The 26,985-nt window shown below is 41.9% G+C and overlaps 2 protein-coding genes across 3 annotated transcripts in view; both read right to left on the bottom strand.

Annotated features, from left to right (window-relative positions):
* tubgcp6 (tubulin, gamma complex associated protein 6) overlaps window positions 1-7,928 on the bottom strand; it is a 30,172-nt gene extending 22,244 nt beyond the window's left edge. For both annotated transcript variants that reach the window (XM_035156263.2, XM_047339768.1), the window contains exons 1-9: window positions 7,624-7,928; window positions 6,349-7,154; window positions 6,019-6,182; window positions 5,202-5,409; window positions 4,069-4,227; window positions 3,027-3,148; window positions 2,837-2,900; window positions 2,626-2,735; window positions 2,346-2,437 (exon numbers count right to left, since the gene is read on the bottom strand). In XM_035156263.2, coding sequence (XP_035012154.1) covers window positions 2,346-2,437; window positions 2,626-2,735; window positions 2,837-2,900; window positions 3,027-3,148; window positions 4,069-4,227; window positions 5,202-5,409; window positions 6,019-6,182; window positions 6,349-7,134 — 1,705 coding nt within the window. In that variant the 5' untranslated portion in view covers window positions 7,135-7,154; window positions 7,624-7,928. The remainder of the gene's footprint in view (window positions 1-2,345; window positions 2,438-2,625; window positions 2,736-2,836; window positions 2,901-3,026; window positions 3,149-4,068; window positions 4,228-5,201; window positions 5,410-6,018; window positions 6,183-6,348; window positions 7,155-7,623) is intronic.
* A 5,367-nt stretch (window positions 7,929-13,295) lies between these two features.
* The window catches only part of plxnb2b (plexin b2b), a 130,926-nt gene continuing 117,236 nt past the window's right edge, over window positions 13,296-26,985 (bottom strand). Inside the window, exons 25-37 of the mRNA XM_035156778.2 lie at window positions 26,785-26,966; window positions 24,749-24,815; window positions 23,561-23,707; window positions 22,297-22,453; window positions 21,454-21,554; window positions 20,382-20,466; window positions 19,806-19,957; window positions 19,392-19,552; window positions 16,948-17,095; window positions 16,730-16,794; window positions 16,389-16,464; window positions 15,499-15,573; window positions 13,296-14,964 (exon numbers count right to left, since the gene is read on the bottom strand). Coding sequence (XP_035012669.1) covers window positions 14,860-14,964; window positions 15,499-15,573; window positions 16,389-16,464; window positions 16,730-16,794; window positions 16,948-17,095; window positions 19,392-19,552; window positions 19,806-19,957; window positions 20,382-20,466; window positions 21,454-21,554; window positions 22,297-22,453; window positions 23,561-23,707; window positions 24,749-24,815; window positions 26,785-26,966 — 1,521 coding nt within the window. The 3' untranslated portion in view covers window positions 13,296-14,859. The remainder of the gene's footprint in view (window positions 14,965-15,498; window positions 15,574-16,388; window positions 16,465-16,729; window positions 16,795-16,947; window positions 17,096-19,391; window positions 19,553-19,805; window positions 19,958-20,381; window positions 20,467-21,453; window positions 21,555-22,296; window positions 22,454-23,560; window positions 23,708-24,748; window positions 24,816-26,784; window positions 26,967-26,985) is intronic.

Below are 26,985 nucleotides of genomic sequence, written 5' to 3'. Positions count from 1 at the left end.
AGTTGATGAGGTGTAACCGATGAGCAAATGAACCTCTTAGCCAGACGCAGCCGAGGTGACGGTCTGACCTTGAATGGGGTGTTGCATGACATACAGTATTTGGACAGGCTATAATGATTCATATAAAACCATATTTATTGACTACTGTCAAAATGAAGCAATTACTGTGTGTACTTGTTTGGGGAACACAGTTTAAACAAAATTATTATATACTCACAATAAAATTCACTAATATGAGACAGCAGCTAAAATATATTTTCATCATCAATTAATCTGACATTTACTTTCTCTATGCATTGTTTTGTCTATAAAAAGTTAGAAAATTATGAGATAGTTGGCTGACATTTTCAGTATTGTTTTGTCGGTTCAACAGTATAAATATGTTGGAAATTCAAAAATAAATAAATAAAATGGATATTCAGTTTAATATAAGACTATATTATGATATGAATAATAATATTTTGTTTAAGTATTAGTTTTGTGGAGAATTGCTGTTGGTTAAAATGCAATAAAAAGTTAATTAAAAAAGGAGAAAATCATATCAGCAACTATCTTGAGTAAAATGTATAAATAATTACTAAACCTATATTATTAGTTTTGTTGACTTGTGCTCTTACATTATCCAAAATGTTTTAAACAATGTCCAAAACCAGAGAAATCTCCAGTTTAATTCAAAACGTTTCATTTTGATTGCCTATTAATTGGGTCATATCCGTTTTGCCAGTGGCTTTGCCTGTCTCTGCTATAACGTCTGGGGCAAACAATGTTAACTGAAGGAAGAACACACTGCTTAGCCAGTTAGCCTGTCATCTGTTTTTTTTCTTCCACAAATATTTGTCCCTCGTAATAGATCAGGATTACTCATTGCCATTTGCTGTGCATTCTGTCGCCGAAGCTCTTCCAGTAAAGCGCAAATGTGGAACAAAGCGGCCCCAAGAAGATAATAGGACAAGAAATAGTGAAGACAACAACTCCCATTATACCACATGCTTCACAATGTCATTGTCTTTTGTTATTATTTTGATTAAGAGACCTCTAACAGCCAAAGTTACATAAGCTGCTTTCAGACATGCACTGAACTCCACATCCTCTGGATTTTCTCCAGACGAGGTGCATGTGCGAACGCAAATGTCTGAGTGGAACGCTCTGCAGTTTTTGCGTACTTTCTCCGCCCGGCCTCCTAGTTTAATGCCCGTAGAAATTCAGGAGAATTCGATGTGTGAACACAGGAGGGGATCCCCCGCTGTCTTCACCATGAACGAGTGGGGGGGAGCTGAAGACGCTTTTAATGCACGACAGACGCAAACATTTAAATAATATGTCACTTCCTGCCCCTGTGTGCTGCACCTGGCTGCACCCGGCTGCTCCACCTCTCACCTGAATAACGTGGGGGATTTGTTGCTGTTGTGAACGTGTCTGTGCAGAGAACCTCCCGCTGCGTTGTGCATGTGTAAAAGGCAGACTGTGGGTTAACTCAGGAGCCAATTCTCTGAATTTTACTCGCATGTCACATCTAAAAATGGCTAGATTATACGTTTTATTAGTTTCGGACCATTAGACGGACAAAACGTGGGTTTTGGGGTTGAGTTTTTTATCTGATGTTTTTTTAAATCAAATTATAAATCTGTAAAAATACAAATAAATAATCAGCAATTTAACTGGCAATATAAATAATGGTTAGTTGCAGTCCTAATTGTAACACTCAATAAAGTTTGAATGCGTCTTCATATAAAACAGTAAATATTAAAATCTAGTCTTGGTAATGAAAACGATTGAAGACATGAAACAGGACATGGCATTGAAGAGCAGCGTGACCAAGGCAACAGGAGCAGTTCAGTTCCTGCAGAGTGCAGATGGGTGTGTCTTTATCTGCCCTGTAAGCCTCATCACCTCCTGTCTCCACTCACTCTCCTGCGCTCCTTAAGGAGTCGAGTCATTAATTGGACTAAAAATATATTCAGCCAGATTAGATTTGTCAAGGACAATTACAAAAGAGAAGAAACTAATTTATGTTGTAAAATGTTTTGTTTCACACAGCTTGGTGTGCCAACTGAGGAGAATAAAGGAACAGTATTCATTTGTGTTTGTCCCTGTGGCTTACTGAGCGGAGATGCCTCTGGTCCCCACAGCTGTGGTCGCTGATTCTGTTTCCCACTGATTATCATCCAATAACTTCATGACGTCCTTTATAGACACAAGGACAAATCCAACTAGGCAATAAAGTCTGTAATGAAATCTATTTTTTTTTTCCTGCTAGACAATCTGTCTGCGAGGCTTCTCATTTTCAGAACCTGCTGACTGAAGCCAAAGTGTTTATGCGACAGCATGTGTGTGTGTCGACTCACCTCTGGAGCTGAGGTACTCCTCATTGACCTGGATCATGAATTCGCCATGAACATCCCGGAACACGCCACTATACACCCAGTCATACACAAACCTGAGTGAAGCACAGTAAATATAGTCACACACCGTCCTGACAAGTCTGTAGAAAACAGATCAATACAGCAAGTTCCACTGATCAGTGAAGTAAAGTCATGTCCTTGGGTTATAATAGTGGGCAAGGTCATCATTGGGTCATACATTTGGTTTTTAGGACACGTTTGTAAGAGGAGCTCAGTGACTGACCTTGTGTAAGGTTCACAGCAGCTCTTCAGCAGCGACAGCAGGACCGGATAGTTCTCGTTGCTGCAGTTATGCTGTGCTTCATTGTACAGGTAGGACAGCAGTTTAACACCCTGAGGAGAGCCACATGGCACAGAGCTGACACCCCATCTGATAGGCTAAACACAGCCATGATGGATGACATATTGCAGTTTGCAGATAAAAGAGCACTCACTGCAGGGAAGGTAGCCTGGCCCACACCCAAAGGCCCGTCAACACAGCACAGCTCTGACAGGTACCTTAGATTAAAAGAAAGCAGAGATCAGATGATATTTGCATCAAGGTCCTCACTGTCTGGACACGACGGTTTAAAAAAGGGTGACATGCACGCTAGACACCAACAGAAGAAAAGGATTTGACCTCACCGGAGTTGGCGGCCAACTTTACGAAAGAGGAAGCTGATGGTCAACAGGCTGAGTGTGGGTGAAGTGCTGAGAACACAAGCTCTGTAGTAATGCAGATACTTCCTGAGACCTCCTGTAAAAGCCTTTGAGAGAAACAGGTTATTTTTTCATCATCTTTGCAGATGTAAAACCACTGAAAAGCTCAGTTGACCTTGTGCATAGATTGATAAATGCACCTTTCATATTACATATTATGCATTTTGTACTTGAATGATAGGTTCACAATGTTTTTTTTTCATATGGGGGACATTCCTAATTTCATGGAAAAATGTATTCAGTCTGAGTTTGGTTTCAAATAAAATGGAAGACATCATCCTCTGCTCAAAAAGAAACACAAATGAGGGAAACTGTGACATAAATGCTAACAGATATCCACTACATCTAACTCAGATTGCTGAAAGCTTATTTAAAATATAAATTTGTAAATAGAAAAATTAAACAGGATTTAGATTCAAATTCCCAAGAAATCACAGTAAAAGTAAATCTTTTGATGGCCAGTTTGAGCCGGAATAGGGCTCAAACGCGATAATCCAATATTGGTAATAAGTGTAATTTAAAAAAATTGCTAACATGTCCTAAATCCTTTATTTCTTCCCGTTGTGATGCATTTACTATCTGGTTCACACTCCACCATGGTAAGTTTTAGTTGGTGGGGTAGAATTAATAAATATAATATATATATTTGTGCTGAGCAAAACTCATCTCTCTCCGATTATGGCTCACAGGGAACCTTATCCATGTCTTCATGGTGTTGGATATCATGGATGAGCTAAGGATTTATCACAACCATTTACATTTGTGTATTTCGTAATTTCTTTTCATGGCATAATTACAAATGTATAACTTAAATTTGAAATAAAAAATTAAATGATTTGTACATGTCATTTAAGTACATGAAATGAACTGACACTTGTAGCATCTGTTCCCAACAGAATACATGTAGAGAAAATTAGGCGTAAGATGTGCAGTCTCAGTGGTATTAATGATGATTATACACACATACCTGGAAGACTAGGCCCTTCTTGTCGGCACTCTTCAGAGAAAAGTTACTCAGCCTCAAGTAGTTCGTGCCGTACTGGGCCACCTCCCTCAAGAGACGAGACACGCTCTCTGGAGAGGTTCCCGAGATGCACACTCCAGGCCTGACGTCAAACTGAATACTCTGGGAAGCAGATTACATATTTACAGATGGTGGCCGAACACCGAGAGAATAAGTGTACAGTCTAATAACATCCAATAAAATAGCCTTGCGGCAAAGACAGTCTTACTTAAGCTCATGTTATTGAATTTTTGTTGAGGTTGTCAGAGTCACCTCCATGGTGATTTCAGAAGGTATGGTGGTGCATTTATATCTGACTGAATTACATACTCAGACATTTGTTATTTTGTCCTTCTCTTTCTTTTATTACAGATGGAAAAGAATTCCTCCCGGGATGACAAAAACAACACAGACAGTATTATGCACCATCACACACCACAGCTTCAAAGATTACTTTTTGAGTTAAGTAAACACTTCTGACCGTCTGAACAAGAATCTCACATGAGGAATTTGATGCATGAACATTTTATTAAATTATATTATGACGTTTTTCAAGATATTGTGTCCATATTTTCTTCTAGCCTCCATGTTAATGATAAATGTCTGCTAGAGAAACGACGTAAAGGGCTAAGAGAGTAATCAAGGGAATTGTGATTCGATTTTTGTTGTAAAAAAGAATTGTAATCTTCTGGAAATATAAAAACTTAATGGGAAACAATAAAGCAACAGAAAAGCTCTCTGGTGGTTACTGTTGTTTTAGCATTGAGAATATTTTCATTTATATCTTCATCATTTAATGTTTCGTGACTCCAGTGTATGCTTGACACTGTCACATTTTGTCTTGTTTTATTTTTACAAGGTAAATGTGCAGTTATAAATCAACAGGGTTTCCTTGCTTATCACAGATATATGAGGTGTCTGCTGATTTTCATTGCCTGATTCCTTTTTCTCTAGTGTGATTTAGTAATTATATGCTGTCGCAGTGCTTTTATAACTTCACTAATGTATATCTCTTCGGTGTGACGGAGCCCTAAAACAACAATCATTTTCTTTTTATTGCATATTATAGACTCGGAAATGATAGTCATTAAGTGCACCTGGTTAAGAGGGAAGGTTGTGGATGCCACTCCGATCAGGACGTTGAGGAGGTTGGATACCAGTTGTGTCTGAGAGTCCAGCGGGAGGACAGGGGAGAGGGTACCAGTGCTCACCACCCTCATCTCCCCCTCCCAAAGACGATAGAGCTGGTCGAAGGCCTCCCTGCCTCCCTCTGTTATGTAGAGAGACTCACTTTTCCCTGGTGGGCTGGTGAGAGAAACAGAGAGGCATTTGGCTTTAGTTCTGCCCCAGAGGGGGAGAGGGAAAACACAACGAACTAGGTTGACCACGCTTCTAACACCAGACAGTCGCAAAGATGGAAAAAAATTAATAAATAATAACATCTCCAGGGGAAAAAAAGTAGTGGCACATATGTAGAAGACATCGACAAAGATGTCTAAAGAGTTTGTGATGATAAGAGCAGATGCTGGTGTCAAACGGTGGGTAAACTATGTAGCTTGTTTATTATTTTACCCTCAGGTCATGTCTGAAAAGGGCTTATGTTGCTTGCTCAATGACATCCTATTCTTTGTTTGATTTGACTTTGTGTTACATTGTAGCAGTCGATCAACAGAAAACCTATGGACAACTTCTTGATATTGTGATTATTGATAAATCATTGAATTTATTAATCTAATTCATTAATGATTAATCAATATTTCCAAAATAATCAATAGGTTGACCAGTGAGGAAAGCAATGACATTATTAGCAAATGAATAATGAATTACATGACATTAAAATCTTCACTGGAGAGTAATTTGACAATGACAATGATGAAGGTGCTTTAAAAGTCCCCACAGAGACATGGCACTAACCGTCCCACAGACTCCCAACAGCGGCGTCTTCCGGGCTCAAAGGTGCGGACAGCATCCCATATATCAATGTCTGGAACGGGGCTGGGCTCTGACTGAGAGTCTGGGGTCAGGTTGGACGACGACTGGAAGCCCTCATCCTCAGACTGATCTAAACAGGTGGGGACCTGCACAGAGAGATAATAAGACTGACTATCACCTCAGTGCTAAACACTTAAATCAAACAAGGGCACAACTATAAACCCAACTTCAGGCTGAACTAGGTATATATAAAAAAAGTCTCAAAATAAACAATGTGTAGCTAAGATACTATCATAAGCCATAGTGTCCTACCCTGATAGCCAGCCCAGTTACATCAATATTACTGGGAACAGGAGGCAGGTCCAGTCTTATATCTATGTCTGACGTGCGAGTGTGCTGCAGTGCTCCAAACAGTGTCATCCTGGTGTCCTTCTCAAATTTTTCTTCCACTTCCAATTTGGTCCTCAGAGCTAGCAGCCCTGTACCTGGAGGGGCATCCATCAACCCCTGAGTTTCACACAAACTCTCCAATGTCCCCCATTCCTCCCCGCACACTAGCCCCCACGCCCTGGCCTCTAGCCGCTGAAGCTCTTCGCTCTGGTAGCCCCAGGGTTGAGGCCTCCGCAGCACGGGCCGCTCCCGTCTCATGTAGTCCCTGTTGAAAGAGGTAGAGGGTGGAGGTGCAGAACCAGCCAGGTGCACAAGGAGCTCAAGAACTGCGTCTATTTCCTTCAGGCCAGAGGACGCTTCCTCCGGCAGCCTCCCGAGCTGGTCCTCCAACCTCTCTGCTTCCTCTCTGCACCCTGCCACCCGCAAGTCAAAGCATATCATCAGGACTTTGTTTCTGGGCGGCGTATTAGCGGTGGCACTCGGTCCTGAGGATGAAACTTTGCTGCCATCCAGAAACAGTTTGGAGAGCAGGGCACCGTAAGCACGCCTCTTGAGAGCTCTACGGAATCCTTCCTTTGAGACTCCACCCAGGGCTCGACGCTTCCATGACACTCCAGACAGGCTGCTGTCACACAGGGTACCCAGCAGCTCAGTGATGCTGCTGCTGTTGCAACTGGGCTTCATGGGGTGATTAGGGCTCGAGTACATGGTGCCACTGTTGCCTCAGCCTGTAGTGGGGAAATAAAAGGATGTTAGTGGGTACAGATCTGTTTCCCTTTCAGAAGAAGCTCAGCACTAGGATGACAGGTAAATGGCCTGCATTTATAGAGGGATTATCTAGTCTTGATGACCACTCCAAGCTCTTTACAGTACAGTTTTGCCATTCATCCATTCACACACAGTGTATATTCAGTGTATATGTGTGCAGCACGTTATCCATCACACATCCCTCCTGCCACAGTTGTCAATACAACATCCCAGTAAATGTTTACCCAGACCTTAGACCATATCAGAACGGTCCAGCCCACCCAGGACAAAGTTTTACCTTGTGTGATTAGTTGAGATAAACATGGGGCACCAGAGGCAGCTAAGCCCAAACATTTAGCTATGCTAACTTAGGCTAACGTTTAAAACATCAAACTGCGTGTTTGATTAGCAAACTAGTACCAAGCTCAAATGCTCTTTGACACGATTTACCTTCTTGGTTTGGTTTGTTATCGGTTGATTCAGGTGACAGCTTCAGGCTTGTATCCACCACAGGCGACTGCTTCCCATGCATGCTACCGTTTGTTGTTAGCCAGCTACATCTCTACCAATACGTTTCCGTGTTGAGTTTAGCTGTGGAGCACGCGAAGCTCAGTGGGTGAAAGCCCTGAGCAGCTCAGTGTCTCTATCATCCAGTGGTTTGTTCTTTCAGTGCTTTACGACCAGTTTATAAACACTGATGTAACTGTAGCTAGCAAGAAGCTAACTGTTAGCTTCATTCATCTGTCAGTGTCTATCGCGGGTCTACAACATTTGGAATCCACCCCCTTGAATATGATTGGAAAGTAGAATATTCAGACTGCGGCGATTGGTTCAGAATGTAGCAGCGGCTGAAGTGATTGGTCCTTGTTGTTTGTCAATCAAACGAGGGTAAAACTGTTATTTACCACCACGCATTGCTGCGTTCAGGTGAAAAGGAAAATGTGTAAATATGAGCTTCGTACAGTTTACTTCAATTATAGCATACTTGCAGATGAAATATGATTATATTCCGTACTTGGTTTAGTCTAATTAAGCAAAGATGTTTCAAAGTGTGGCTATCATGCATTTAAAAATTTGATTTGAGCACATATACAACAGCACTACCGGCGGGGATTGTAATTTTTGGGGTGACACTGTAACTTTAAGCCTATTTTTGAATATAAAATTAAATATATCACCATCTAACAGCTTATATTTTCGCTGTGAGTAAGCAAAACAAAAAAACAAACAGAATTTACAGAACTCAGCAGCTCAGTTGCTTTCAATTGCTTTTAACACGTTTTACTTCGTTGCTCCCATGGACAGTTAATGCATCATCTACGTATTGAGAAACGCGGGATTTAGAAACTCGATACTCATGAATCTACAATGAGCACAAACAAGAGACAGATGAAACGGCTGCGTTTCAAGGACGTGCAATTTAAGTTAATACTCACAGATTCTTGTTTTGTTCCGCTGAATAGAAGCTGATCATCACTGTATGATCACATTATATTACATACTGTATATTTACTGTGTATTGCTATTTTCTAGAGTTGTTTAATTCATATGAAGCATTCAGGGGCTTTGGTCTGAGAAAGGTGTTTGTATCAAATAAACTTGTCTTACTTACTGCAGCTCCATCCCCTGTCCAGCGATGCACTTTGCTTAATTATGCTCTGGTTTGGTTCATTATATTAAAGGGAAGTTCGACTTTTATCAGGTTAAACTGAGGTGAAAACTAGTAGTCTTCATTTTAATTTTAGTTGAAGCTCACATTAGACTTCAGAAGTCTTAGCAAGTTATATCACGCCATGCTGGTATCTCTTTAATTAGAAAGGAATCACTCCAGAAGAAGATTAAAGTGAGAGCAACCTGAGAATGAGACAGATATGAAAAACTGTGAACCTATCCTTCATTAATATACCGTACCGGGATCTTACCAAGTATGCAGCACATGCATTCTGCTGTTCTGTTACATGATAACGTCATTTGAAATTGGAGACATCTTATCGATCTATTACATACCAGATCAAAAATTCTGGTCACCCTGGGGATGCTGCAGGGTATAGGGGAGTGTGGTCATATGTGACTGTGGTAGTGGAAAAGGACACGACCTAATTGTCATAAAAGCCTACTCCTTATTTACAAGGCAGCAACATAAAACAGACAAGTCATGAATTCTTCGTGTTAAAAATAACTTGGTCATGAAAAACAATTGAGCGAAATTACATTAAAAACAATTCAATGAGGGAGATAGTGCATAAAGAGAGAGAGAGAAAGAGGCTTCAAAGAAAGTTACAACTCAAATAACACCCTAAAAGGCTCTCTGATAAAAGGATGATTTAATATAAGGACTTTAAAGCAATCTTTGAGTCATCTGACCTGGTTTCCTCAGGCAGATGGTTCCAGAGCCTCAGGGCCTCTTTATGCTTCTGAAACCTTTGACCGAGGTACACGTCATATCAAATTGGACATTTTAGCTTTCCACCTGAGCTTGGAAAATATGGTCTCACATACTTGGGCTCTGTGATCCTTGAGAATGAGAAATAAAATGTGTCAAATTAAACTATAACATTTCTTACATCTAACATTGTTAAACATGAAGCATCAAACATTTTGAAATCATCTTGAAACTAGAATGGCGGTGGAGCACATACCTCCGCCAAGACTCGACAGTCCCCCCATGAAACCACCTTTAAATTTACTATATCTACATTTTTATTTGGATCTGCACCAAATTAAACACACTCATAAATATCAGTCCTCTAGAAATGCTTGATTCTTTTCAACAAGATCCACTAATTACTCTGAACTCAAACCCCCAAGCTCAAAATGAATAAAGAAAGTTAAAAAACATCTTTAATCTGCCCCATAATCTGGATCCGCCCCCAAAATGTGAAAGGTTCTTTCCTGACCCATACTGCATCCTCCCACAATGAAGTTTCATGGTCATCCTGATAACTAATACACAAACACAGACAAAAACATAACCTCCTCTGCAGAAGCAATTATTATCCTTATTGTGGAGCCATTGTGTTTATTCTTGTGCCGAATATCTTCTATCCTTTCAATATTTGTAGATGTGTTTTTGTTCATTGTAACTTCACCTCCCACAGAACCGTTTTCTTTAGATAAATCAGCCTGGACTCACTGGACCCCCAGCCCATCAAACTCTCTCATTAGGTGATCAGATTTAACCGCCTGCTGATAGAACCTGGGTCGCTGTTCTTTGAAAGAGTTTAAATTCAAACCAATCATGCAGGTCCAAGCCAGTTAAAATGCAAGCTAGCCTACTTTAATTTGCTCTCAGGTTACCACTGAGCTTCGAGAGGCCCTGGCATCAGTCGGCGGCGGCGGCTTTTAAATTATTCATCAGAACAACTGTTTAAAAATGACACGGCACCATCATTGTTTTTATTTCCACCAACTTCTCCTCCTCCTCCTCTTTCCCCCAAGGCAGAAGAAATCAAAGCCAAATCTCATTAGAAGCTTTGAAACATGTGGAGGTGAAACACAACCTGCTGCTGGTAAACACACAACTATCTCCCTCTGAAGAGGAGGCTGGCTGCTGAGTGTGAAACATCACAGGCAGGAGAACAGAAGCCCGGCAACATGCAGATTTTAACCCACATTTCTTATTGTGATGGAGCCCTGCATAGAGAATGAATTTAAAACGATTGCTCTTAGTAAGTGCAGTATCACTGACTTCCAGAGTTTCGAAGGGCATGGCTATTAAGATATCACAGCACAAGTGCAGTGCACAGCAAGTAATATTGACTATAATAAAATGATGTAAGCTGGATGTCTTAATAGAAATATCAAGTACAGCACTGCCTTTGATTTCCCACCAGTGATCAAGATGCAGTGCTTGCGATAATCAAGTCTTCCTCTTGCTGCATCAATGATCTGCTCAGTCAGAAGATGGCACGTGCCGGCCCCTGGTCTGTCTTTGACGCCTCCGCCCCTGGGCCGGGTGACGGTTTGTTCAACAGTCAGATGAGGCAATTTTGTCTTTCATCTTCCTTTATTTCCAATTTCATTCTTAGCTGTCAGCACTTAATTAATGTTTTCGCAGCAATTTCTCAACCTTCACCAGCAGTGACAAGAGATGCCGCGCGGCTATTTACATTATCTGCTCGTTCTTGGGAAGCCAGACCTTGGCTTCTCGTTTGTATTCCGAGCCCCGTGACAGGAACCTGATGTGACATTTGGAGAAAAAGCGTCGGCCATCATGGGGCCTCGCTGCATGAGAAGACTGATGCTATCGAGAAAGTCATTTAGGGTCATACTATGCAAGAGTGTCTGTGATTAGAAAAAAAAGAACCTGTGAAGTTCAAGCCCTCTCTCGTGAAGTGATTGATTGGTTTGAATGGGAGATCATTTTCATAAATCCACCTATTACTCTTGTGTGTGCATAAGCTCTTCAATGAATCTAGGGTCCAGTAATGAGCTGTATAAATACCAAAGTCTTACAGCAAATATTCAGTTCACTTCAACAAGAAATTGGCTACCTGTGGCTACCAAGTGTTACTCAATCACACAAGGTGATTTTAACTCATGCAATATGCATGGAAGGTGAGGGCTCAGTTGAAGCAAATCAATATTCTAAAAGTGAAAAAAACACAGAAGATATGGAGGGCGTATGTCTCTGAGTTTATTCACGGAGAAGTGTATGATGAAACCTGTGGGTAACTGCTCCGTCCACACACACACATAACCTTTGTGAAATTAAAGTTCAGCCAGTACAACCAGATCAGGTACACGATCGAGGATCTTCTGAGCTGCCTTGGATGGGGAGGAAATTGTTGGCTTCCATTCATGGTCCTGTACTGACAAATGGAGTGTCCCGGTTTCTTTTATCATTACAGCACATTCACAATTTTCAAAATGGAAAGTAAGTCTCGACAACTGCACATACAGGTTATTTTTGTATTGTTTTGTCTTTTCATTTGTCCCAGGACTCAAATGCATAGGATTATACAGTCAGAATACAGTATTTCAACATGTTTTACAAAGATTTATATGGTATAGCAAACAAGAAATAAAAATAATAACTGCACAGCAGTAAGAAAGATCATTTGTCGAGTATAGATAATCATTTTTCGTACACACCGTGGAATAGCTTAGAAACACTGGGCAAAAACAATGAACACAGTTGGAACAATTTTGCGCTATATTCAATCTACATAAAGATACCCTTTTGACTCCAGACTAATTTGGGAATGCCAGACATTTTCAAGGGAAACCAAAATCACATTGGCCACTGTAATACATTTATTCAATTTGGCTTTTTTTTTGCCTTAGCCACCAAAGTCCTACTAAGCACACACCACAGACACCCAAATGAAATGCACACGTCAAAACTGCAACCAGAAAAGAAATCATACTGAAATGTCTTCAGCCTATTGGCACGCAAATGGCTGCAGCAGGGCATCTAGCATTTTAGACAGCACACATAATATCACGAGTCCAAATACATTGCTGTGTCTATAGCACTATCGTCATCATAATCACCTAGTTCAATTTAGAAACAATATATATACGTATATGTATCATCCTATTCAGTAAGGCACGTTTTTGGTTAAAGAAATGCTCGCAAAGAAGCGTCTTGCATCAACTCTGTCAGTGAGCGAGGAGTCAGCAGTAAACAACGGCGGCGACAGGGATGGAGACTGCAGTCGGCATGCAATTAAGATCAAAAGCCTCCCCTGCTGATTCCATTACACAGAGTGCCACTCTGCACTGCGCCGAGTGGGCAGTGCCAAGTGCTGTTGGTCAGGATGCCATGCTGAGACTGCAGGCGGGCGGGCAGGCAGGCAGGCTCGAGGTCTGTGCAGAACTCTCTCTATAGCCAAGGCAGGAATCATTAACATTCTAGGGTCTCAAGAGCACGTCACGCTCCATTGGCTACACACATCCATGATCAGATACAGGGAGTACAATTAAATAATCAGTCAGGGGAAAAAAAAACAACAAAAAAAAAACAACACAATTTAGGGTTAAATCGTGGTGACGCATTTAATGGCCCAAGAAATATCAAAACCCTCGTCCCTACCCTGTCGACACCTCAGCTCTGGCAATGACATATGAATATTTCCATTATTACAACAATTATGTACATGATTGAACCTAGACCCCCACCCTCCCCTGACAACATCATACAAAGGCTAAAACCAGCGTGATTTGTTCAAAAACGTTCCATTTAAGTACCAACTGCATCTCAGATGGCGGATTATTAATATTATATGCAACAGGCTCTTTTGTAGCTTCAGAGGCAGAATGCTTGATGACTATTTGGAGCATTACCAGGGTAATAATACTAAAAAAACAAATGGCACTAAAATTGTGAACACTAACAAATGCAGGAATCAGTTTGAAAAATCACGTAACATATTGCTAAAATCACCACTGTATGTGAATACATTAAGTAAGCTAATGCAACAGTTGAATGTGGCTCATGGTTTTTCTGAAATTATTGCCGGACTAATATGAGTGACGTGAGTTGCTTCTTGCTGACACTTCAAAAAATAAGTTTGACAGCAAAGAAAACGGTCGTTAGAATGAAATGTCTATAAAAAACTTCCCCTGTGTGCTTTAGTTGAAGTGGAATGTATCATGGCACTGTACAATAAAGGGAGACAGACTGTGCTGTTATTGATTTCCATAAGCACAAATTGGCGAGTCCAGTTTGAAGCTCAATCTGAGCTAAAGCAAAGAGTTTAACTTGAGTGTTTCTGGAACCACTGGTGACCTGGCTTTCGTATGAGCGTGTCCATTCCTGGATGAACCAGTGTCCTTATTAGAGCACTGGTTCATGTAGTTCATGTGCAGGCTCCTATGAAAGCCAGTGTCCTCATAAGGACTCTGTCATTGTTGAATGTAGCCATGTACAGTGTCCTTATGAGGACCCTTTGGTCTCTGTCAAAAAAGCGCAGAGAGGTCAGAGCACAGGTCCCAGTGTGTCACTGGGTACGGGGGATTCAAATGACAGAAAGCAGGCGTCCCTTCGCCCTCACGCCTGACAGTAGGCATCCTGTGTGTGCACACGCATTCCCACACACTTACACACTTAAAATCCATGCGAACACACACTCACGTTCAGCAACCCAGTCTCTTGTTCACATGTTGCACTCCACGCAGACATCTACGCACACAGGCTAATAAAAACATATCCGCACCACAATGTGATCCATTTAAAAAGATAATTTTTTTTCCTTATAAAGCTTTCCGCATAAAGACTGCACGATTAAAAAAAATATATAATACAATTCTTAAAACCTTTTTTTCTACACAGAAAGAAATTGAACATCTGATTATCTCCTGTGCCAGTGCTCCACGAAGGGGCTTACTTCTCAGAGAGAGAGAGGTCTCCCGCACTGCATTATGGGAGCAATATTCAGTGAAGCATGGATGAGCGCGCAGACCTTTAAGGTTTGGCAAGTTAGCTTTAAGGCGTACCTATAACAGTGTAACCCATCATTTTCTTCCCCTTTATCTGCTTTTCATTAGTCCCTGTTACTCCGCAGTACAGAAAGTTGTCCCCGGGCCAAGTTGTACGATATACACACCTACAGTACACGAGTCCCTTCTCACCTCTCCTTATTTCAATGTTGTTTTTTTTTAAAGAAGAAATAAGCCCCTGTAGTCACTGGCAGTATTCTACTATTCCCCTCCCTCCCGCCTTCCCTCCACTTGAGTGGGGGGTTAGAGATCAGTCACTTTGTTTTCCAGGGCGGCCGCTATCTGCTGGAACCGCAGGGTCAGCTGTTTACTCTGGGCAGCTGGATCCTCTTCTAGAGATGCGATGATCTGAAAGCGGGAGGAAGGTGAGAAGGACAGACATGGAGGGCAATGAGGGAGAAGTTGCAAATCGCAGTAAAGCAAAGGGGAGGACAGAGAGGAAGAATTTGCGGAGGATGGACGGAGAATTAGCACAGGAAAAAGGGGAAGAAAAGAAAAGGGGTGGAGAGTGGGAGGAGAGGACGGCGTTATTTGACATCAACACTCGCGTCATATGAGCTGTTATTGTTTGTGAGCCCCACTTAGGGGAGACTGACAGCCCCATTTGTTTATCCAACTTGTTCATTAGGTTTTGTTTATCCCCTTTTTGTGACCTCAAGTGGCAGTGCACAATGGACGCTTAAAAATCAATTCCCCGAGCAATTTTCCAATTCACATCCCACAGAAATGCTTTCAATTAAAATTTCATACAATCACTCTTCTGGCATATCAAGAGTGAAGAGAGAGGGGGGAAAAAAGGAAAAAGCAATAATATGTTGGGCAGTAGTGCATTCAGTGGAATAGGCTCCTTTGGGTGCGATAGGAAAGAGAAGGTCCTCTTACCCCGTCATAGTATTTGCTGGCGTACTGGTAAAGCTGATGGAGAGCCACCTGTGTGTTCAGTTTGTCTGTGTGAGTCTGCAAAACATAAACGACGGTTTACAGGTTAAAGACAATATGTAACTAACAAGTTAGAACAGCATCGAGTTGAATGAGCATTTGGCTTAAAATAAATCTGTACAGAATTGAAAATAAATATTGAAAACATGAAATCAAACACTGTTTATGGTTGGAGTTTTTACATCAAAAGCTATTCACCCTTTTAAAAATATACGCTCCTACACATGGGACGCTTTAGCTTCAGTAGCGCCACTTCAGGTGTGTTGGTCTGAACCAAACTCAGACTTCACACAACCCTGTTTAACAGCTCTAGGTCTCCTGATTCTGTCTGTCTCTAGTATTTTAGGAGTACAACAGCCTAGTTACAAAAGAAGAAATGTATTCATCATTATATTAACAACAACGTTAAATTCAAGAAGAAGCACTGCAAGTTGTTGGGCACAATGGATTTATGTTCAATCATTGCCTCTCTATGTAGTCAATTTAATTTTTAATGGCAGAGTTTGCCATTCCTGGTTTGAATTCCAATTGCCTTTCAGGTGACCAAGGGATTCAAAGGAATAGCTTGCGGACGCATCAGCTTCAAGGTAGAAGTTGACTACGACTCCCAGGGTGCATTTGGGCCAGTCAACAAGCTTAAAATTGTGTTATGTTGCATGTACACTGGGAGTAAGCAATTATGATGTTGGTAGGGACTGATGGCACAATCCGCAGCTTAAATTTTAAAAAGTGTATTCACTCCATTAAAAACATACAGTTGCCAAAGCAACCAGGAGTGAAATCTTGAGTATGTAACTTTAATAGCAGGGAAAAAGTGAAATGGTGTTTCTCACCCGTGACACCTCAGCCAGATGAGTGTTCATGTCCTGGTCACTGACGGGTATCATCTGCCTAATTCCCTTATAATAACTACACACACACACACACACACACACACACACACACACACACACACACACACACACACACACACACACACACACACACACACACACACACACACACACACACACACACACACACACACACACACACACACACACAGAGAGAGAGAGAGAGAGAGAGAAAGCAAGAGGTGGTGATTATGTAATTGTCATTGACAAATCTTTTTAAAAGAAGCATTTGAAACTGACAAACGATCGAAAAGGAGGTGCAAAGTGGTGTCAGGACTTACTCGTCCACCATCTTCTTGTAGGTGGAGATCTCCTTTGCATAGAGTAGTTTGTTACTTGGAGAGTCCTGCAGACAAACAAGAGAGAAGACGACAGCACTTTAGATCACCCTCTTCTAATTCTTTTTTACTTCTCATGTAATCCACTTTGTCTTTTCTCCTGTCTTCAGAGCATCCAGCTCTTCCACCCCCACCCTCTCCTCCTCCCCGCATTCGCTCACCCGGCTGAGTTTGTGTTCGCTCTTGGTGCAGGCGTCCATGAAGGTCTGGGCGACGACGGAGAGCGAGGCGTCCACCACCTCAGTCACGTGGACGTCGAAGATGAAGTGGGGATTCTTGAGGATGTTCACCCAGAAACGCAGAGGGAGGCTGTACAGAGGGAGGAATCTGTCCATCAGCGTGGCTGTCATCATCATTATTATTATTATTGCTTCGGAATGGGAGAAAATCTCATCAGCCACGTTACAACTATATATTCATCGGAGTCGGGAGGTATTTTACTGTGTGAGAGCACTTGCCTGAGGTGCCTGTGAGTTCAGTTCAAGATAATAACAGGGATGGAAGAAAGCCTTTTCTTGTAGATGTCAGTTTATACAGAACAATGCTCTTGACTGTCAGCTTATATTAACATTTCATATAATACTGACCTCCGTGAGAATTATTGCAGTTCAATGAAAATGGAAGAGACGAGAATAACCTCAGAAAACTTTTCTCTCACTAACAGAAAGGATCTGCAGCGAGCAACAGTGGGGCTCAACGAACAGTGATTAGAAACTCTACAGTAACAGCTGAACCTCCACCTTTTGTGTTCCTGTGCAGCCTGACAACCTGAAGGACCGACGACATAACGTAACGCTGAAGCACTTGCTCCGTTTTCCCCTTCAGAACAGGAAAACACAAGCTTTCTCTTTGCAACCTGGCGTCAGCTCGAGAATAAAAAAAAAACGCCCCAAATACAACAGTTTCCCAAAAAAAACCTCCCCCCTGATCAGTGCCAATGCCCCGTCATCTGAGACGTGAAGCGCACACCGTGTAAAATTCATACTTGGTTTGGTAATATCTCTGGGGGAAGGCTGCAGAGAGGATACAATAGAAGCATAAAAATAGCAATGTTTCTATAATCACAGAATTAAATTAGCTAGGGACATAATTACCATGTTTGTTTGTTGTTATGCCTTATGCACACACACTCATATTTAATACATGGCCCTCACTTGATTTGATAAACAGAACGGGTGGATGCAGAATGTGGCGTGGAGTGCAGTAAGTAATTAAATCGCTCAACTCCTGTCCTTGTGTGGGTGCTCTCTTGCTAGCCTTACGTCAATCACTGGCATCTACATGCAACACACCGTCTTGTATTCTTGAGCCTCAGCCGACGCGACACTAATTTATGCACTTAAATGTCACATGGGAGCAGGGGGATTGCAAATGCAAACTAAGTGAGCCGAAATTGTGCATTTGTATTCAGCTCTTTCTTGGATAAATAAGTTTTATTTCTTGGAAAGTAACTGTATCTGCGGGAGTGGGATTTGCGGGTAGGTCAGACTCAGACAGCTGCATGTGTGTATATGTGTGGGTAATGGGAGTACATTGACTCAAGTACTGTACTCGAGTACAAATTTGAGATACTTTTACTTGATACGGAGGCACACCACATTTCAGAGGCAAAGAGTGTTCTCTTTTTCCTCCACTATATTTGGCTCAGACGGTTTATTAAAATACACCAGTGTTAAAGATCAAGCCAGTGGCATGCAAGACGACATGACTGCTCCCAAAAATGGAAACCAAAGTGTCTTTCCTGCAAGTTTTGTTTTAATTATTGAAGAACCGGGTGAAACATCATGATTGACAGCTGACACTGACTCATGATTGGTCTAAAGCATCTATCGTCAGGACTTGGATTAGACAGCTTCATACTCTAGCTCCAAATATATGGTGGTGTTTTTCCTATCTTCATCCAGGAGTGTGGTATTCACTTAGAGAGCAGGACCTATTCATTTTAATGTTCAGATTTTTAAATGCTTGCACTCAAAACCCCATTAGCCCCTGCCTGTACACTGTACTTAGATTTGCACTCCTGCACTCCAGCTTCAGCTCTTCTCCTCACTCTCACGCTGCTCCTCTGTGCTCGTGAAACATCTGCTCTTGGAGTTTTTGTTCTGTAAGAGAAGTCTGTCAAAATTCCCAAACCACTTGAATGCCAGGTGTAGTGATGACGAATGAAATGCCCACCTTGTTGGTGCATTAGCCGAGTGTGACTCTTAAAGAAGTAAAGCCATAGGGGGCTTAAGGAAAATGATCCAAAGCAAAGCTTAGAGAAAAGTCCCAATAATTTATACAAATTTATTCATCTCACAACTGGCCTGACCCCAAGGTAAGGAAAGATTGCACTAATCCACCGAATTGTATATGATTAATAAAACTAGCTCCATCTTCATCAGCTACAACAATAAAATGGTACTTGTGCATTGATGCATTGACCAAATATTTGAATATGTATTAATATAAGTCACAAGGGGCATTTTTCTACAGAGGGAGTGATTTTACTTGACGTTTTGCTGAAAATACGTTTGTACATTTACTTTGTTGAATAAAACATTTACCCAAGTAAAAGGATGTGAGAACGTCTTCTAACGCTTATGCAGACATGCTGTACTGTTACCTATTAGTCTTCCAAATGTGGATGGTCTCCTCGTCCACATTGTTATGTTTCAGCGCCTGCTCGTCCAGGAAGTCGAAGAAATATTTGACAGCCGGTGGCACCACTGCCCCGGAGCATAGCACGCTGCGGAAGAAGTCGTCCACAAACTGCTGCAGCGTTCCCTGAAAGAGGCCACGAAGACTGTGAGCCAGACATATTAAAGCCCTGAGACATTACATAGCTATTTACACCAAGCGTGAGGGAAGATATCGGGAGCATTTTCTGCCCATCAAGACCTATCCTTACCGAGACACCATCAATTAAATGTGTCTTTTTAACTGAAAGCCCCTTCCCGAAAAGGCAAAAAAAATGTATTAGCCTTGAACAAGCCAAAACAAATTTATTCAGATTGAAAAAACGACTCTGTTTTTGTACCTTGACAGAAAGGAGCCGCGTAAGATAGATCTCTGTAATAGCTTTGGTCATCGACTTGTCCTTTATGCTTCCTCGTTTAGATTTGATCTCGTCCAGCTCGTACGCCGGCCTCACCAAATGAAACACCTTGTCATCTTCCAGCAGAGCGTTTCCTGCAGGGAGGAGGAAAACAACACTTTTGAAACTTTCCTTCTAATAACACTGCTCCGTATTTATTCGTGCACGTCCTTACACAAAATATTCCAATGATGAGAAAAGACTAGAGGATGTTTGTCAACTGAATTTGAATGCAGAGAGAATATGCAAGTACAAGTTCTAAACAATTATCTGCTCTGAAATGCATATACAAAGGCTGGAGATAAAAGTGCATTTTATTCCAGCAGAAAATCTCAAAGTGTGCTTCATAAAACAACATGTATTAGCATCTTAAATGAGAGTGGGGATGTTGACAAAAGCCCTGGAGAAAGCAAACAAAGGCAAGAAATATATTCTCAAGTACACATCTGATCTGTGCTATTTTGGGTTCAACAAGTGTGTGTTTACGTGCAGTATGTGTGTGTGTGAAGACACACTTACGCTCTTCGTGGTTCTCCTGGTTCTGGTAATAGTTCTGCTGAGTGTGGAGCACTTTGGACAGGACTAATGTGGCGTTATCTCTCACCTGAAATGCACATTACAGTCTTTTGTTGGACAATACACGCGACAATAAACACTTCACACACACTGAATTCAATAGAAAGCGTGACTGAGGTCAGCAGCCTTTTCCAGTGCCCCAGAACTAATTCCTAATCAATCCCATCGAGTGGACAGCAACACTGGGTCTTTATGGGGGTATTTAGAGGCCATTTTCTTTTGGCGTCAACCCATTATTGACCCCACAAATACTGTGATTAGCACTACCCTGACACAGCCAGTGAATCTACAGCAGCACGGCTCTAAAGAACAACCACAAGCCATCGGCGGGCAGGATGAAAGAACGCATGAGAGAGGGGGATTTAAGTGGCCGAAAGGCAGGACAAGAAGAGGATATTTGAGAGTGACCTTGATTTTCCGAGGATCAATACTGTGCCACCGAGATTTAGCGGTGTTCTGTCGCCATTGAGAGCTGACAAGAGCAAACCAAGACCAGGCACCTTCGACTGCCTGCTCGTGAGAAATTACAATTTTAAGCGTGTTGCAGATCTGCTGAGGTGAAAAGTGAAGGAAAAGTGGTTTTCAAGAGGGATTTGATTTGTGAGCATGAGCAGGTTTACCTTTGTATGAAAGATTGTTTTGTAAATGCTCCATCTTGCACACATTACACAGGATGCACAGGATGCACAGGATGCACACGTTTTCACATACTTACAATACACGTGTTTGTGCGCATTGATTTGACTCCTGGAACTGTTAACTGTGTCAAGATTGAACATTTTAAATGTGCCCAAAAACATTATGGGAATTAATAAAGGAAAAATCATGTGGTGTGCGCTGGTATACAGAAACACTGGGACACAAGACTGAAATGAAGTGAAAAATAGGCGATCACATCCACACGCCCACGTACACTTATTCATTTCCCCCTACGCTTAGTCACATCCTCTGCTATTTTCAGTTTTCCTTTTTTAATATATGTTGCATCGAGACACTAAATTCCACGGATACTCACGTTGTAGTGTGCCAGAGTGTTGAAGCGCTTCCACCTGCCCTCTTTTTGGGAAGTCAAGTCCAGGTCTGACAAAATCTGCCCTGTTGAGCCGGGGCGCCACTCTGTGGTGGAAGTCAATCAAAGAAATTAAACATTTATTTCAGCATAGATCACCATTACCCTGAGGTTATCCAATAATAATGTGGGTTTAAATTTCTGTCTCTCTCTTGAGATTTAGTGACACACTTGAGCTGATATCAGGTGAAGAACTGACACAAGAGTGTTTTGTGAATAATTTAAAATCTAATTCTAAACTGTGATTTGCACCCTGCCCTTTTTTCTATTTTCGAAAAAATGACACCACAGCAGACCTGAGCTCTACACCATCTGCGACATACAGTGTGAAAAGGGGGTTATCTCTGGGATTCGCCATGAAAGCAAACAGATCTCTGCTTATCTAAAATGTATAAAGGAATGAGATCTACAGCGTGCGTGGGAATAAAAATTGCTTTGATGTTGAAAAATGTCTATAGAGCTTTAGCCTTTCAAGTCAGTCCCCAAGGTTTCTGACTACAGTAGTGAGAGAAACTTTGTTTTGGGATGAAGGCTTTCTTCATGTTGCTGACACTGAACAACGTCTCAACCTAAAAAAAGCCATTTTTTTATTCCATAAACAGACAGAGTGGGAGATCTTTAAAATAATCTGAAATAATCAATAATTAATTTACAAGAATTACATGAATTTATTTAATTCTAAGGGCATTCCAAGCTTCCAATTTGAGATTGTTGCCCTGTAAACATCATATTATTGGATGGTTTCCGCTTCGATTCATCCTCCTCTGAGGTGGCCTTTCATTTACTCACCCAGCGTGACACTGTCGACCTTGGGCCGCTGGGAATACGGCAGGTTCCTGTACACCTGCTCTATGATCTTCTCTTTCACCTGCGAGATGGTGTCACAGCTCAGCACCTTGACGGGCGTCACGTCTGGACCTTCACCGTGCACCAGGACTTGCAACGTCTAGAGAAACGCCACACAAAACCTCAGTCACAGTGTTAACATGTGCAGTTCACATGCACCTAAGCACACGAATGACAACTATGCAGAGATATTTAAACATGGCCAGAGCACCCAGCCACCCACCCGCACACGTACACCCACATATACACCAAGCTCCATCGGGATGTTGTCGCCATGGTAACCGGGTTTCTGTGAGCACACACACACACATACACTGCAGTGACACCTGAGGGGGGGCCCCCTGCTAAGGGAGGGGAGGACTTCTGTCACCTTGGCCAGCTAATGACCAAGGCTCAGTGGGAGAACTCTGTGACCCAGCTCACCTCCCACACTCAGTCACTCTGTCAGAAATAACTAACTGACCGCTCGACAGATTCAAAGAGGGGGAGCGGGCGAGCCGATCGCTACAGCAGCCTCATAAGCCTGTCTGCATTCAAAGTGAATAAGAGAGGCACGCTGTGAATTAAAGCCAATAGGAAACGCCGCCTGTGAAAGGTAGCTCATCGCGTTTTTTTCTCCCTCTGTAATTCAATCACAGAAGGCGATCCATCACAACGGGAGACGTGTAATTTGGGCTAATTTGATAATTGTGCTCGACATCGCCATTACCCTTGGGTCTTTTTATTTGTGCTGACTTTAACAGAAAACAGCTGTGTTCGGATTAGCTTCCATTATCGAAACACTATACCAAAGCGAGACACAGTCTTTTCTCTGGCTCCTTGAAAGGTGCCCGGACGGATACAGAGCAGGCGCGGGTCAGGAAGGGTTGAGGTGGTGGCTTGTCCTCTTTACTTGTAGCGACTTGTAATACTTTCAACCTAAGCCATGCATTTCACTGCTATATTGGAATGTGTTGCCGGTGTCGTTTCCGTGCTGAGAACACTGACATTGAAAATGGATGTCACACAAAAGCGGGCAGTCGCCTGGGGCCCTTTTCATTTTTTTGGGGGTGGTTACCATAGCAACTGTAGTGTGTGAGTGTGTGTATGTTTGTGTTGCTCACCAGGCACAAAACACCATGCAATCACAAAGCAGTGTGTGCAATTTCTCGAGTTTTTATGCGTGTGTGCAGGTTTTTTTGAATGTGTGTGTGTGTGTCCCTCTCACCAGGACGGAGTACTCTACATCGTCGCCCAACAGGCCTGTGTCGTTGAGGGTGTACTTGGCTTTCTTCACTCTGGCGTCCACAGGGCCTTTCTCGATCTGGTGCTTGATGGCTCGGAACAGTTTGTACAAAGGTTCGCCTGCAGAGTCCTGTTACACACACACACACACACACACACACACACACACACACACACACACACACACACACACACACACACACACACACACACACACACACACACACACACACACACACACACACACACACACACACACACACACACACACACAAAGCCATTTAGAAGGTGCCACCGATGTTGTCAAGGCCCTAATTGTTATGATTAGCAGTTTAGAAGAGAGATAAATGATCAATAGGAACACAAATGACAGGAATGGTCAAATCCATAAACTGAGCCCATGGTTTAGAGCTGTAGCTTGTCATTATTTGCATTTCTTGTATTAATAATAAAGTTCAACATCTGTTATAGTTATGACTAAGGCTGCTGCAACAAACAATCATCACCGGTTAATAGTTTATTCTATGAAACATCAGAAAACAGTCAAAGTGTTGATCACAGTTTCCTAGAGCCCAATATGTTGACATCAAATATCTTGTTTTATCCAAGCAAACTTATATTCCATTTATTAAAATGTAGGACAAAGAAAACAAACAGAAACATCACAGTTGAGGAGCTGGGACCATCAAACTTTTGGTATTTTTGCTTGAAAAATGACTTTACAACTGAGCTTAAGAAATACACAATTAATTATTTTCCAGTAATCAAATAATCTTTGAAACTCATGATATGAAATTAAATTTTTACACTGTAAAGCCCCTTTTGCACAAAACCCACTAACTCCTGGCTTTTGTCTGCAATGGGATGAATACAATCGTCTTTCACTCCCGGGTCACATAACTAGACACAGGTTTTTTCGGCTGTAGCTCCGACCAGCAGTGATGCAAACATGACTAATTTGCCAAGGCAACTAGGTGAGAGTCAGTTGTCTGTTGGCTCATGACGTCAAACATGACGCACCTGGGGAAATAACACAGAGGCCGAGTCCCCTACTGACAATGAGAAAAGATATAATTGCCTTTTTGTCACAGTCTAACCCATGTTTAAAAACCTGCGTAGAGCCACTATTTTTGTGTAATAAATGCATTAGTGACCAAAAACTCCATGTTACCTTCAAGAACTGATAAAGGCAGATGGACATCCAGTTACACAGCATCCTTTCCACCACGGTCTCTGACCTGGAAAACACACAAGGAGCAGTTTTTGTCATTGTCAGACTGCAAGTGAATCATTTCGGTGCAATTATTCTGCATTTAACAAGTAGTGCAGAGCATTTAATTAGTAAATCCAAGAAAATACAGTGACAAGTTTAATTGTTATTTTTACACAATGTCACTCAATATATAAGCCAAGAAATGTACCAGTGTAGGTAACACTCGTTGTCATTCTTTCCTCTTAGGAGATTGAGACACTACTTTCTGGTGACAGTGCTGCCTTCAACAACACACACCAGTAATTTCTGCACAGCTTGTCAATGTCGTGATATTTTATTTCACCACTCATGTCAGTGGGAACTTGACAGATCGCCCATCCTAATGTCAGATATCCGCTGGTGGCGCCTATTGTTAGCTGTTAGCATGCCTAATTAGATGTCTTGTATATAAGGGGGCCTCTGTTGGCACAATGGCCTAATCAGCATAATGAGCCTCTCCATTGGGGGATAATTAAGACGTGTACTTGCATAACAGCCAGTCACAGTGTGCCTAGGCATAGCCGACAGTTCAGATCACATAACCCCCCGGCAAGTGATGAGTGACTGTACTGTCGCACAAGTGGGTCCTGCTGAGGGGGGTGAGGCAGCCGCCAGCCGATGATCTGACCTTGACATGATCATTACAGTGGAGACAGTCCAGTTAAAACAAAAGAGAACTAAAACCTTCTAGACATTCTTTGTTAAAGGATATTTGCCAGAGTCATATTAGACAGTTGAATGCTCAGCGATATTTAATAGAGATAATGTCCACACAATTAGGTCCAGACATTCTCCAGAGTTTGCCTATCATACATGGACAACGCAGCAGGAGAATCTCCGTTCAGACGCGTTCACAACAAAATCGTAATATCGGTAGCATACAGGTGAGGGGTGGCGCAGGAGGCAGGCGCTAATATATTAATACTGCTGTGGAGAACAGGCGTATTTGTGTACAGCATATCACCAAAAGTTCTTGAATCTTGTTGTCCTTCCAATTCTACATCTTCGTCAGTGTCTTCTCTGACAATTGATCTCTCCTCTACGTGAAAGGGCCCATTATTATAAATAGAAACTGAAACTTGTTAAATGTTTTTAAGATTCTATTCTGCTCAAGTGTGGCAGGTGATAGTTTCGTTCATGAAAGTTGTTCTGAAAATTGTTCTGAAAATCACCCTCTTGTGCTCTTACGCAGCTCAAAGAAAACCAGTATAAATTGATTTGTGTATTCAGGGCAATCAAAACGCATAATGCGCTAAAAGTATTTTTTAGCCATTGGTTAAAAAGTTACAGAATGAGAAAATGAATAGAATGATGATGGGGGACAGCAAAAGAGAAACTATCCAACCAGTTATGGTTTGACTCAAAAGTGGGGAAAAAAACAGAAGGAGAAACAGAAGGAGGAAGACTGGAATAGATCAAGCAGTCATCTGGCTCAGGACTGTGAACTACAGTATTCAGTGAAAAAATCCAACAGACAACATGGCAACAGAAATAAATAACCCAGCACATCTTGAACTGAATCCCAGTTCTCCAAAACTGATCATACCAGTGCCAGCATTTAGACATGCTGTGATTCTGATTATAGAGCTAAGACGCAAGGACATCTCTCCATCTCAGGGTAAAAGTGACTAAACGAATGGGGAAGAAGCCAAAGTTGTAATTGAAAAACAAAATTTCTAAACTAAAAGTTTTGGTTTGATAAATACAACAGTGTACTCAAATTAAAAATACAGAGCAGGATCCTTTGGGAGAATGAATGAGCATGAATTTTGTACAATTATATCTGGCAGATGCTGAGATTTTTCACGAGTAAAAACTGACCCGCTAGGCCTTTATTGTCATTACTGTGGAAAAACATATGCAGTTGCTATGATACCAAACTTCTTAGCTGTACAATTAGTACGGACATTTTAATTGTGACAGCACCAGCATCGTCTGAATTGGTCCACACTCACCTGCGCAGCATGAGTTTGGGATTCTTGCTGTGGACGTATTCCTCCATCAGCTCCAGCAGCAGAGTCCTCATGATGTCGGTGTAGTATTCCAGTTTGCCATGCAGAGCCACTGTCAGCAGAGAGGCAAAGTACACCTTGGCCCTGGCGTTGAAGTCATGACTGCGCTCCAGGGTGCGGATGAACTACAATGACACACACAAA

The sequence above is a fragment of the Hippoglossus stenolepis genome, chromosome 5 (genome assembly GCF_022539355.2).
Source record: "Hippoglossus stenolepis isolate QCI-W04-F060 chromosome 5, HSTE1.2, whole genome shotgun sequence".
Lineage (NCBI taxonomy): Eukaryota > Metazoa > Chordata > Actinopteri > Pleuronectiformes > Pleuronectidae > Hippoglossus > Hippoglossus stenolepis.
Note: the sequence above shows the minus strand (reverse complement) of the source record. Positions and strands in the feature narration are given on the sequence as shown.